We start from the raw sequence: 13,628 nt of genomic DNA, 5'->3' as shown, positions 1-13,628 counted from the left end.
GAATGGGGTGATTGATAAGTTCATGGCCTAAGGTAGAAGGAGACGAGATACTAACTTCAAACTTTCTGCATTTTCATTCAAGGAGTTGAACTGCATGCGTATATAACGAGAGCTGTATCTCATCGCTTTCTGCCTTAGGCCACGAACTTATCAATCAACCCTGCTGTGGACCACCTGGTGGTCCAAGATGCTCTCGTCACATGCACGTGTAGTTCAACTCCTTGAGTGAAAATGCAGAAAGTTTGAAGTTAATAACTCATCTCCATCTACCTCAGGCCACGAACTTATCAATCACCCCCGCAATGGACCTCTTTTACAAAGAAGGGATCCGTATGCTCCATGACCGCTGGACTAAGTGCGTAAATGTAGGAGGGGACTATGTTGAAAAATAAATGTGCTAGGTTTTCTAAAATTGACTCCTTCTACCTTGGGCCACAAACTTATCAATCACCCCTCTTATATAATTTGAGATCGGATGGCAGACGGGAAGCAAGTGTTCCTGAATCGCTGAGTGAGTGTCTTCAGGCTTCTGTACCTCCTTCCCAACAGTGACAATGAGAAGAGGGCATGTCCTGGGTGCTGAGGATCCTTATTAATGGACGTTGCCTTTCTGAGGTACCGCTCCTTAAAGATGTCTTGGATGTTTTGGAGGCTAGCACCCAAGATGGAGTTGACCAATTTTATTAATTTCTGCAGCTTCTTTCAATCCTACACAGTAGCCTCCCCACCTCCATACCAGACGGTGATGCAGCCAGTCAGAATGGTCTCCACAGTACATCTGTAGATGTTTTCGAGTGTTTCAGTTGACAAACCAAACATCTCAGCATCATACGTGTTCAGAGGGAGACAGAGATCAAGGGGACAGCCAGAGACTTTTTATCCTGGGGCCGAAACGGCAGACACGAACGGTCATAATTTTAAGGTGATCGGAGAAAGCTATAGGGGGAGGGATGTCAGAGGTAAGCTTTCTACGCCCAGGGCTGCTGGTGGAGGCACGTACATTAGGAACATTTTAAAGACTCTTCAGCACATGGGTGAAAGATGTTACGTACCCGTGACACGTGACAGTGGTACCCTTGTCACGTGACTGGGGTTGGAGTTATACTGGACTTGAGGTAATGGTCTTGTGATGGTGGAGTGATGTCATTTTCCCGCCAGTAGAGGTAATGTGACAGGTTTTTTTTTACAGGTTATAAAAGGAAGACCCACCCTGTGAGGTGGGGCAGTTCGTGGCTGGATTTGCCAAGTTGACTTTATGCCACTGCGTGTTTTAATGTGATGACGCAGTTTAGTTGAAAAATGAAGTTTTATGTAATGCCTAAAGTTTAAAAGGTCATTGCCAGCAGTTTCTTTGCTGGTGGAGAGGGAAGATAAGAATTTGGAAGATAAAGATCGAGGAGAATCGATTTTCGACGGTGGATTGGTTTCGACCTTATTTGATCCTCATTCGGAAGGATTCCGTTGACTATTCTTGCTGTTAATCCCTGGGATGACCAGAAAGGATTTGAGAATAGTGTGGAAGGAAAGGTCAGTGTCTTTAAACCGTTACATTTCATAAAAGTATTCATGGGAAAAGTTCGACGCCGGGGGATCGAAGGACAACGACGTGGAAGAGAATTTAAATCGCCTTAAAAAGTCTCTCCTTTTTAAAATGGACTGTGAGCTTTTGAACTTTCGGCATACCGCTTTAAAGAACTGTTTCTTTTCAACATCGCTGTAAGAACTGTTTAAGCTGTCGCACAGCAGCTGTCTTCCGGTTACGTTTGAGTTTGTTTACTTTTGGGGGGTTTGTTTTCAGTGTTTAATAAACGTGTTATTTGTTATAAAAACCCTTTGCCTAACTCATATATATTGATTGTTGCCTGAATACGTAACAAAGAGAACTGGAGGGATTTGTGCGAGGAAGGACGAGACTGATCCTAGAGCTGTTTAGAAGTTCACCACCATGGGCCAAAGGGCCTGTAGGTCAATATCTCAATGGTAATTAACCTGATTCTGAATATCAGGAAATGTACGAGGCAGAAACGTTAATGTTTATATGCACTCCTTCACAACTTATCTTGTATTTACTTTCTTTCTCTGTAAATGTCTGCAAGAAAATGAATCTCGACACACACTCAGTGGCCACTTTATTAGGTACATCTGCTGGTTAATGCGAATATCTAACCAGACAATCACGTGGCAGCAACTCGATGCATAAGAGCATGCAGACACGGTCACGAGGTTCAGTTGTTGCTGAGACCAAACATCAGAATGCGGGGGGAAGAGATGTGATCTAAGTGACTTTGACCGGGGAATGATGGTTGGTGCCAGACAGTGGTGGTTTGAGTATCTCGGAAAACTGCTGATCTCCCAGGATTTTCACACGCAGCAGTCTCCAGAGTTTACTGAGAATGGTGCGAGAAACAAAAAAAAATCAGTGAGCGGTGGTTCTGTGGGCAAAGATGCATTGTTAATGAGAGAGGGGAGAGGAGAATGGCCGGACTGGTTCAAGCTGACAGTGACTCAAACAACCACACGTCACAACACCGGTGTGCAGAGGAGCATCTCTGAACGCACAACACATTGAACCTCGAAGTGGATGGGCTACAGCGGCAGAGGACCACGGACATACAGTCAGTGGCCACTTCATTAGGTACAGCGTGTACCTGATAAAATAGCCACTGAGTGTATAATGTACGGTACTTTAATAATAAATTTATGTTGAACTTTTGAGAATCTGAATACTTAAAAGGTGCTTGGACAGCTACAGTACACAGCTTGGAAAGTTTGAAATGGAAAGTTTGGTTGGCAGGGAGCAGATGGGCCGAAAGACCTGTCTCTGAGCTGTATGACTCCTTGACCAGTGTTGTTTTTTTTGGAAGGGACCGGGGGTGGGGGGGATCTGAGGGTGAGGTACAGGGTGGCAGGGGGGCGAGCATGCGTGACTGCGGATGAACCAGGCCTAAGCGGTCTGACAAGTTGACCGCTTAATCCAGACGGAGAAAGCAAGTACAATAAGCCCTGACCCACCCAGGAAGCCAGCCAATCGGGAACGAGTGACACAACGACAGCCAAACATGACGCACGAAGCATTTGTTCCGCTGGATAGTGGCGGCGTGGCCCATCCGAGAACATCTGGAAGGAGTGAAGTTGCAGAATGGGGGTTCGATTGCAGTTTGGCAGTTGGGCTGGGGCTTGGGAATGGGGATTCAATTGTGGATTGGGAGCTGGGCTGCAAATGGGAGTTGGGTTGGGGTTTGAGTGCTGGAGTTGTGGGATGGGAGTCGGGTTGGGTGTTGGGTTGGAATTGTGGAATATGAGATGGGTGGAAATTGGGATTTGGAGCTGGGTAGGGGAATGGGAGTTGGGTGGGGGAGTGGGAGTAGGGTTGGGGAGTGGGATTTGGGTTGGGGTTGGCGAATGGGAGTAGGGTTGGGGAGTGGGATTTGGGTTGGGGTTAGAGAATGGGAGTTGGATTGGGGTTGGGGAATGGGAGTTGGGTTGTGGTTGGGGAATGGGAGTTGGGTTGGGGAATGGGAGTTGGGTTGGGGTTGGCAAGTGGGAGTTGGGTTGGGAAATAAGGAATGGGAGTTTTGTCGGGGCCGTTACTTTCATCCTACCCCCAATCCCTGTGCCTGCCCATCTCACTCTGTAACTCCACGCTTCCCTCCTCAGATGCTTCCTGTGTCCATTCCTCCTCACTCCCTCCCAGCAACCACCCATCATCACTTCTTCCCTCCCTCCAACTGCCCACTCCCTCCATCCTCAGCCACCTCATTCTTGAAGTACTCCACACCCACTCTCCTCACCTCCTCGCTCCCTGAAACACCCTACTCCTCAGCCTCCCCTCTGCCTCACTCCCTCCTCCATTCCTATAACTCCCCTCACCTCACTCCTCACTGCCCAGTAACTCGCAACTCACTCTCCCCTCACCCTCTACCCTCCTGTAACTGCCCACCACCTCCCTCCTTGCCCCCTTCCATCTTGAAACACCACACCCCACTCCATCTGTCCTTTAACTCCCCACCTTGACTTTCTCACTGACAACCCTCCTCTAAGTGCCCACCCCGACTGTCCTCACTCACCTTTCCTCCCTCCTCTCTCACCGCTCATGCCCACATGAGGCAGACTGTGCTGATGGGACCCTCCCTCACTCCATCGATGACACACAGCCCACCCCTCGCCACAGCCATGGGTGGGGGGCTAGACTGGTCACGTCAGGGCAGCCAGACCCCGTTTCCACAACCTACCTCCCACCCACAGCCCTGGGATGATAGGTCCGAGAGTCAGTGAGTCTTCTCCCCCACACAAGGGGTTTGTGGGTGGAGGGGCAATCAATCTAGCAAACCTTTTTCATTGATGTTCCAGTTCTCTCTGCACTCTCCCTGCCCTCCCGACCTCTGTACTCTCTGCTCCCGCCCTGCTCTTCCTACCTGGCTACACTCCCTCCCCTTACACTTACCTCCTCTCTCAGCACTCTCCCCTACCTCCCCACCCCTCCTTCTTCTGCCCTGCTCCATCTCCCTCCCCCTTCTGCCTCCCTCTGTCCCTTCCTACCTCCTCGTCACCCTGCTCCCTCTTTCTGACAGAGTCCCTGTGCCCTGGCCGTCCCTCTGTGTACCCTTCCCACCCTCGTCTGATCTTCCTCCACGTCTCAGACTTCAATCAGTACAAATAGGCAGCAACACCTCCGACAACACTGGTACTTCACGAGGTCACCCACCACGCCCCCCAGATCTTCTCCCTGTTCACCCATGACTGTGTGGCCAGTTTGTGGTCTAACTCCATCAACACGTTGTGGATCGTACCTCAGATAATGATGAGGAAGGAGGTGGAGAGGCCATAACATGGGGACATGACAACAACCTTTCCCTCAGTGTCTGCAAAACTTGACCCTTGGGACCATTTCAAATCTTACCCCTCTCATCCTAAAACTACACCTTCTAGTTTTGGACTCCCCTATCCTGGGAAAAACACAATTACGGTCCACCATATCGTCTGATTTTAAACTATTTGTAAGCTAGTCCTTCATTCTCTTACACTACTAGGAAATTTCCTCACTTGGAGTCTTGTGTGCACTTTTGGGCTCCTTATCTAACAAATGATGGACTGGCCTTGTAGGGGGTCCCAGAAGGAGCATTTGATGTCTCTGGGTCTGTACTCACTGGAGTTTAGAAGAATGGGGGGGGGATCTCATTGTATGAGGAGTGTTTGATGTCTCTGGGCCTGTACTCACTGGAGTTTAGAAGAATGAGGGGGAATCTCATTGTATGAGGAGTGTTTGATGTCTCTGGGCCTGTACTCGCTGGAGTTTAGAAGAATGAGGGGGGATCTCATTGTATGAGGAGTGTTTGATGTCTCTGGGCCTGTACTCACTGGAGTTTAGAAGAATGAGGGGGGATCTCATTGTATGAGGAGTGTTTGATGTCTCTGGGCCTGTACTCACTGGAGTTTAGAAGAATGAGGGGGGATCTCATTGTATGAGGAGTGTTTGATGTCTCTGGGCCTGTACTCGCTGGAGTTTAGAAGAATGAGGGGGGATCTCATTGTATGAGGAGTGTTTGATGTCTCTGGGCCTGTACTCACTGGAGTTTAGAAGAATGGGGGGGGGATCTCATTGTATGAGGAGTGTTTGATGTCTCTGGGCCTGTACTCACTGGAGTTTAGAAGAATGAGGGGGGATCTCATTGTATGAGGAGTGTTTGATGTCTCTGGGCCTGTACTCACTGGAGTTTAGAAGAATGGGGGGGGGAATCTCATTGTATGAGGAGTGTTTGATGTCTCTGGGCCTGTACTCACTGGAGTTTAGAAGAATGAGGGGGGATCTCATTGTATGAGGAGTGTTTGATGTCTCTGGGCCTGTACTCACTGGAGTTTAGAAGAATGAGGGGGGATCTCATTGTATGAGGAGTGTTTGTTGTCTCTGGGACTGTACTCACTGGAGTTTAGAAGAATGAGGGGGGATCTCATTGTATGAGGAGTGTTTGATGTCTCTGGGCCTGTACTCACTGGAGTTTAGAAGAATGAGGGGGGGATCTCATTGTATGAAGTGTGTTTCAATGGGTCTCAGTGAGATTCCCCCCCCCCCCCCATCATTCTTCCATACTCCGGAGAGTTGCACGTCCAGAGCCACCGAAATCTCCTCATACGTTTAAAACCAGTGTACCATTTATGCTCAACCCAGTCTGCTCTTTCTGGACCCCAGATCCACCCCTCATACTCTGTCTCACTCTCTCTCTCTCTCTGCCCCTCTGCCTCTAGCCATTGTCTTTAAATTTGAAACTTCATTCATTGAGAAGAATTTTGTGATTGACCTTCCACATCTCCATCCCTTCTCCCTCCCCACTCTGACCTCTCTAAATCTCCATCTGCTACCCTCCACATTCCAACTGCTCTCTGTCCATGGTACACTCTCCATCATTCTGAAATGTTCTTTCCCAGACTGGCTGTCACTCTCTGCACACTCCACCAACTCTCATACCTCCTTTTTCAGCCTCCTCCTTAACCACAGGCTACTCATTCTGACCTGTGCCATCTATATTTAGCTCTCTCCCAGACGTCTCTCTCTCTCTAACTGCCATCTCCTCTGTCCATCTTTCTATGTCTTCGCGATCTTGAACTCTCCTCTCCTATCCCATCTCTCACTTGTCTCTCTCTAACTGCCCTCTCCTCGCTCCATCTCTCTATTGTCTCTCTGTCTAACTATCCTCTCCACTTTCCATCTCTCTGTCTTGTCTCTCTCTAACTGCCCTCTTCCCACTCCCTCTCCTTCTCAGTGATGACATTCTCTCCACTCTCTATCTCACTTGATTTCAGTGTGACTCTATGTTACATTGACTTTTCTATTCATTACAAATTACCCATTACTGTGAAGGATGCAAGAAATTCAATTCAATTCAACTGCCCCCTCTTCTCTCCATCCCTCTCTCTGTCTTGTCTTCCTCTAACTGCCCCCTTCTCTCTCCACCTCTCTCTGTCTTGTCTCTCACTCTCACTGCTCTCTCCTTTCTCCATCTCTCTGTCTTGTCTCTGTATAACTGCCCTGTCCTCTCTCCACCACTGTCTGTCTTGACTCTCTCTATCTCTTTCTCACTCTTGTCTCGCTCTAACTGTCCTCCCCTCTCTCCAACCCCCTTATTCTTGTCTCTCTCTAACTGCCCTCTCCCTTCTCTATCTAACAGACCACTTCTATCCACCTCTCTCTCTAACTCCCCTCAACTTGCTCCGCCTCTCTCTCTTGCCTCTTTGCCTCTCTCAAGCTGCCCTCTACACTCTCACTCTCTCTCTCTCTCTCTCTCTCTCTCTCTCTCTCTCTCTCTCTCTCTCTCTCTCTCTCTCTCTCTCTCTCTCTCTCTCTCTCTCTCTCTCTCTCACCTGTTCCTTTCTTACTGTCCTCTCATCTCTCTGTCATTCTGGTCACTAAGTAATGTCTCCTCTCTCTCTCTCAGTCTCTCCATCTCTCTCTCAGTCTTCTCTCTCTCTAACTGCCTTGTCCTCTCTCTGTCTTTGATTTGTCTCTCTCTATCTGCCCTCTACTCTCTCCATCTCTCCCCAAGTCTCCTCTTTCCATCTCTCTCTCAGTACTGTCTCTCTCTAACTGTATTGTCCTCTCTCCATCGGTCTCACTGCCCTCTCCTCTCTCTCATTCTCATCCTCAGACTTGTCTCTCTCTAATGGCTCTCTGTCAGTCTTATCCCTCTCTAAATGACCTCTCCTCTCTCCATCTCTCTCCCAGTCTCCCCTCTCTCTAACTGCCCTTATGCCTGTCCATCCCTCTGTCTCGTCTCTCGCTAACTGCCCACTCTCCTGTCTCGCTCACTTTGTCATTCTTGTCTCCCTCTCTGTGCTCTCCTCTCTCCACATCTCTGAGTTTACATTCTCCACCTGCCCTCTCAACTCTCCATGTCTCCCTTGTCTTGTCTCTCTCTAACTGCGATGTCCACTCTCCATCTCTCTCTTAGTCTACTCTCTCTCTAGCTGCCCTCTCCTCTCTCTTTCTCATTCAGGTTTTTCTCTCTCTAACACTCTCTCCATCTCTCTCAGCCTTGTCTCTCTTTCGCTATCCCCTTCTCTCTCCATCTCTCCATCTCCCTCAAACTGCCCTTCTGTCTCCATTTCTGTCTTGTCACTTCCTAACTGCCCTCTCCGCTGTCCATCTCTCTGTCTTGCCTCTCTGTAGCCGACTGCTCCTCTCTCCACCTCTCTCTGTCAGTCTCATCTCTCTCAAACAATCCTCTCCTCTTTCCATCTCCCTCTCTGTCTCGTCTCTCTCTAACTGCCCTCTTCTCTCCCCATCTGTCTCTCAGTCCTGTCACTCTATAACTCCCCTCTCATCTCTCCATCTCTCTCAGTATTGTCTCTCTCAAACTGCCCTCTCCTCTCTCAATCTCTCTCTCAGTCTAACTGCCCTCTTCTCTCTGTCTTTCCATATTTTCTCCCTATAACAACGCTCTCCACTCTCCATTTCTTTGTCATTCTCTACTCTCTCGAACTCCTCTCTCCATCTTGCACACTTTTCTCTCCTTAACTCCCATCTCCTCTCTCCACCTCTCTCTGTCTTGACTTCCTCTAACTGCCCTCTCCCATCTCCATCTCTCTCTCAGTCCTATCTGTTTCACTCCCACCTCCTCTCTCCATCTCTCTCAGACTGGTCCTCTCTAACTGCCCTCTTCTCTCTCCAGCTCTGTCTTGTCAATTCCTAATTGTCCTCTCCTCTGTCTGTCTCTCTCAGTCTTGTTTCTCTCTAGCTGACTGCTCCTCTCAGTCTTACCTCTCTCCAACAACCCTCTCCACTCTCAATCCTCTCTACTCTCTCCCTAAATACCCTCTTCTCTCTCCATCTCTATCTCACTCTCGTTTTTCTCTCTAACTGCCCTCTCCTCTCTCCATCTGTCTCTCAGTCTCATCTCTCTCCAACAACCCTCTCCACTCTCAATCCCTCTCTACTCTCTCCCTAAATACCCTCTTCTCTCTCCATCTCTATCTCACTCTCATTTCTCTCTCTAACTGCCCTCTCCTCTCTCCATCTGTCTCTACTCTCTCCCTAAATACCCTCTTCCCTTTCCATCTCTATCTCACTCTCGTTTCTCTCTCTAACTGCCCTCTCCTCTCTCCATCTGTCTCTCAGTCTTGTCTCCAACTTCCCTATACTCCCTCCATCTCTCTCTCTCAGTCTGGTCCTCTCTAACTGCCCTCTCCTCGTCTCTCTGCATGCACGACCCTCTGTCTCACTGTATTCTCAACACCCTGTCTCGCTGTGTTCCCTCTGTCTGTCTTTCTGCATTCTCAACCCTCTACCTCACTTCGTTCTCTCTGTCTCTCTGTATTCTCAAACCTCTATCTCACTGAGTTCCCTCTGTCTCTCGGCATTCTTGATTCTCTGTCTCACTGTGTTCTCTGTCTCTCTTCATTCTTGACCCTATGTGTCACCGTGTTCTCTCTATCTAGCTCTCACTGTTCTCAACCATTTCCCTTACTGATTTCTCTCTGTTTTGCTGCATTCTTGACCCTCTGTCTTAGTGTGTTTGCTTGTGTCTGCCTGTCAGCCTCTCTCTGTTATCAAGCATTTACCTTGCTGTGTTCTATCTGTCTCTCTGCACTCTCAACCCTCTATGTTTGCTCTATCTCACTGCATTCTTGAACCTCTGTCTCTCTACTTTCCTGACACACTGCCTCATTGTGTTCTTTCCATTTTGCTGTATTATTGACCCTCTGTCTCACTGTGAACTCTGTCACTCTGCATGCTCGACACTCTGTCTCACTGTGAACTCTGTCACTCTGCATGCTCGACCCTCTGTCTCACTGTGAACTCTGTCACTCTGCATGCTCGACACTCTGTCTCACTGTGAACTCTGTCACTCTGCATGCTCGACACTCTGTCTCACTGTGAACTCTGTCACTCTGCATGCTCGACCCTCTGTCTCACTGTGAACTCTGTCACTCTGCATGCTCGACACTCTGTCTCACTGTGAACTCTGTCACTCTGCATGCTCGACCCTCTGTCTCACTGTGAACTCTGTCACTCTGCATGCTCGACACTCTGTCTCACTGTGAACTCTGTCACTCTGCATGCTCGACACTCTGTCTCACTGTGAACTCTGTCACTCTGCATGCTCGACACTCTGTCTCACTGCATTCTTTCTGTCTCTCTGTTCTCAACCATTTCCCTTACATTGTTCTCTCTCTCTGTCTCTTTGCATTCTCAACGCTGTCTCACTGTGTTCTCTCTGTCTCTCTGCATACTCGACCCTATGTCTCTCTGTGCTCTCTCTGTCTGTCTGTCTCAGTTGTCAATGATTTCCTTTACTATTTCTCTCTGTTTGTCTGCACTCTCAGCTCTCAGTCTCACTGTGTTCTTTCTGTATCTCTACATTCTCGCCCCTCTATTGAACTGAGTTCTCTCTGTCTCTCTGCATTGTCGAGTCTCTGTCGCACTGTGTTCTGTCTGTCTTTCTGTCTCGATCATCTCGACCCACTGTCTCAGAGTTCTCTCTGATTCTCTGCATTCTCAACCCTCTGTCCCATTGTGTTCTCTCTGCCTCTCTGAATTCCTGACACTCTGTCTCACTGTGTTCTCTCTGATTCTCTACATTCTCAAATCTGTATCAAACTGAATTCTCTCTGTCTCTCGACATTCTCGACCCTCTGTCTCACAGTGTTCTCTGTCTATCTGAATTCTTGACCTTCGGTGTCAATGTGCTCTCTGTCTGTCTCTCTACATGCTCAACCCTCTGTCTCTCTGCAATCTTGAAGCTCCGTGTCAATGTGTTCTCTCTGTCTCTTGGCATTGTTGACTTTCTGTATCTCTGCATTTTTGCAGTCTCTCTGTCGTCTCCACCCTCCATGTCAATGTGTTCTCTCTGACTCTCTGCATGCAGGACCCACTGCCTCAGAGTGTTCTCCCTGTCTCTCTGTATTGTCGATCTTCTGTCTCCAGTACTCTCTCTGTCCCTCTGCATTCTTGACCCTCTATCTCACTGTGTTTTCTCGGTCTCTCTGCATTCTCGATCCTCTCAGTGTGTTCTCACTGTCTGTCTCTCTTTGTTCTCAAGCATTTCCCTTACTGTTTTCTCTCCATTTCTCTTCATTCTCAGCCCTCTGTCACACTTTCTCTCTGTCTCTCTGCATTCTCCCCTCTGTTTCACTATGTTCTCTTTGTCTCCCTTCATAAATGACCCTGTGTCTCACTCTTTTCTCTCTGTCTCTCTGCATTCTTGCCCATCTGTCTCCCTGTGTTCTATCTGTCTGCATCCTCGACCCACTGTGCTCTCTCTGTCCCTCTGAATTCTTGATCCGTCTGTCTCACTGAATTCTCTCAGTCTCCCTGCTTTCCGATCATCCATCTCACTGTTTTCTCTCTGTCTCTCTGCATTCTCAACCCTCTATCTCACTGAGTTCTCTCAGTCTCACTGCATTGCCAACCGACTGTCTCAGTGTGTTCTCTCTGTCTCTCTGCATTCTCAACCCTCTATCTCACTGAGTTCTCTCAGTCTCACTGCATTGCCAACCGACTGTCTCAGTGTGTTCTCTCTGTCTCTCTGCATTCTTGACCTTCTGTCACTGTGTTTTCTCTATTTGTCTGTCTCTCAATTCCTCACCCACTCTCTCTCTTTTCTCTCTGTCTCTTTGTAATCTTGACCATCTGTCTGTCTGTGTTCTCTTTGTCTCTCTCTTTTCTGAACCATTTCCCTACTGTTTGCTCTCTTTTTTCTGCATTCTCAACCCTCTGCCACACTGTGTTCTGTCTGTCTCTTCTCTTCTCCACCCAATGTCTCACTATGGTCTCTCCGTCTCTCTGCATTCTCATCCCTCTGTCTCACTGTGTTCTGTCTGTCCGAGTCTCTGCCTTCTCGATCCTCTGTCTCTCTGTGTTCTCTCTCTCTGTCTGCCTCTGTCCTCAATCCATTCCTTCACTGTTTTCACTCAGTATCGCTGCATTCTCAACCCTCTGTCACACTGCTTTCTCTCTCTTTGCATTCTCGTCTGTCTCTCTGTGCTCACTCTGCCTCTCTGCATTCTCAGCCCTCTGTCTCATTGTGTTCTCTCTGTCTCTCTGCATTCTTGACCATCTGTCTCACAAAGACCTCTCTGCCTCTATGCAAACTCGATGTGTTCTCTGTATCTGTCTTCTTCTCTGCATACTGAATCTTCTGTCACTCTAAACTCTCTTTGTATTTCTGCATTCTCAACCCTCTGTCTCTCTGTATTCTGGACCCTCAGTCTCACTGTTTTCTCTCCTGGTCTCTGCATTCCTGACACTCCATCTCCCTGTCCTCTCTCTGTCTATCTGCCTCTCTGCATTCTCGACCCTCTCTCTCATTGTGTTCTCGGTTTCTCTAGATTCCCGTCCCTCTGTCTCACTGTGTTCTCTCTGTCTCTCTGCATTATCGACACTGTCTCACTGTGTTCTCTCTGTCCATCTATATGCTTGACCTTCTGTGTCAATGTGTCTCTCTCAATATATCACCCTCTGTCTCACTGTGTTCTCTCTCTCTCTCCCTCTCTCTGTTCTCAACAATTTCCATTGCTGTTTTCTCCCTGTTTCTCTACATTCTCAACCTACTGTCTCACTGCTTTATCTGTGACTCTCGGCATTCTCGACTGTAAGTCTCACTGCATTCTCCCTCTCTGTGTAGCTCTCTGCATTCTCAACCCTCTGTCTCACGGTGGTTTCTCTGTTCCTTTGCATTGTCGACCCTCAGTCTGACTGTCCTCTTTCTGCGTCGCTGCATTCTAGACCTCACTGTGTTCTCTCTGTGTCTCTGTCTTCCCGTCCCTATGTCACACTGTGCTCTCTCTGTGTCTCTGTCTTCCCGTCCCTATGTCACACTGTGTTCTCTGTCTGGCTCTGTTCTAAACCACTTCCTTACAGTTTTCTCTACATTTCTTTGCATTGTTGACCCTCTATCTCAGTGAGTTCTCACTGTCACACAGTGTTACCTCTATCATTCTCTTTCTCTGCATTCTCAACCCACTGTCCAACCGTGTTCTCTCTCCATTTTGACTATCTGGCTCTGCGTTTTCTCTGTCCCTCTGCATTTATGAACCTGTGTCTCATTGTTTTCTTTTTTGACATATTTGACTCTCAAGCTCACTGTGTCCCCTCTGTTTCTCTTTCTGGACCCTCTGTCTCACTGTGTTTTCAATGTCTGTCTCTCTGCATTCTCTTCCCTATGACTCACCGTGTTCTCTTCTGTCTGTCTGTGTTTCTGCATGCTCGACCCTCTGTATCTCTGTATTGTCTCTGCATTCTCCACCCACTGTCTCACTGTGTTCTCTGTCTCTCTGTCTGTCCCTCTGGATTCTCGACCCACTTTATCAGTCTTTTCTCTCTGTCTCTCTGCATTCCCGACCCCCTGTCTCACTGTGTTCTCTCTGTCTGTTTGTCTCTCTCTGTTCTCAACCATTTCCCTTATTATTTTCTCTCTGTTTCTCTATATTCATGACACTCTGTCCCACTGTGTTCTCCCTGTCTCCCTACATTCTCAACTTACAGTCTCTCTGTATTGTCGCTATCTCTCTGCATTCTTGATGTGTCAATTGTTCTCTCTGTATCCCTGTATGCACAAACCTCTCTCACTGTTCTCTCTGTTTCTCTGCATTCTCGATCCACTGTCTCACTGTTCTCTCTGTCTCTCTGCACTCTC

General features: G+C 48.2%; 1 protein-coding gene across 1 annotated transcript in view; it reads right to left on the bottom strand.

Moving 5' to 3' along the window:
• Nucleotides 1–2,112: 2,112 nt before the first annotated feature.
• Nucleotides 2,113–13,628, bottom strand: part of LOC140722827 (calsyntenin-3-like) — a 357,884-nt gene continuing 346,368 nt past the window's right edge. Inside the window, 1 exon segment of the mRNA XM_073037480.1 lies at nt 2,113–2,387. Coding sequence (XP_072893581.1) covers nt 2,385–2,387 — 3 coding nt within the window. The 3' untranslated portion in view covers nt 2,113–2,384.

This window comes from Hemitrygon akajei, unplaced genomic scaffold, assembly GCF_048418815.1.
Source record: "Hemitrygon akajei unplaced genomic scaffold, sHemAka1.3 Scf000090, whole genome shotgun sequence".
NCBI lineage: Eukaryota > Metazoa > Chordata > Chondrichthyes > Myliobatiformes > Dasyatidae > Hemitrygon > Hemitrygon akajei.
The sequence above is the reverse complement of the archived record's forward strand: the minus strand, read 5'-3'. Positions and strand labels throughout refer to the sequence as shown.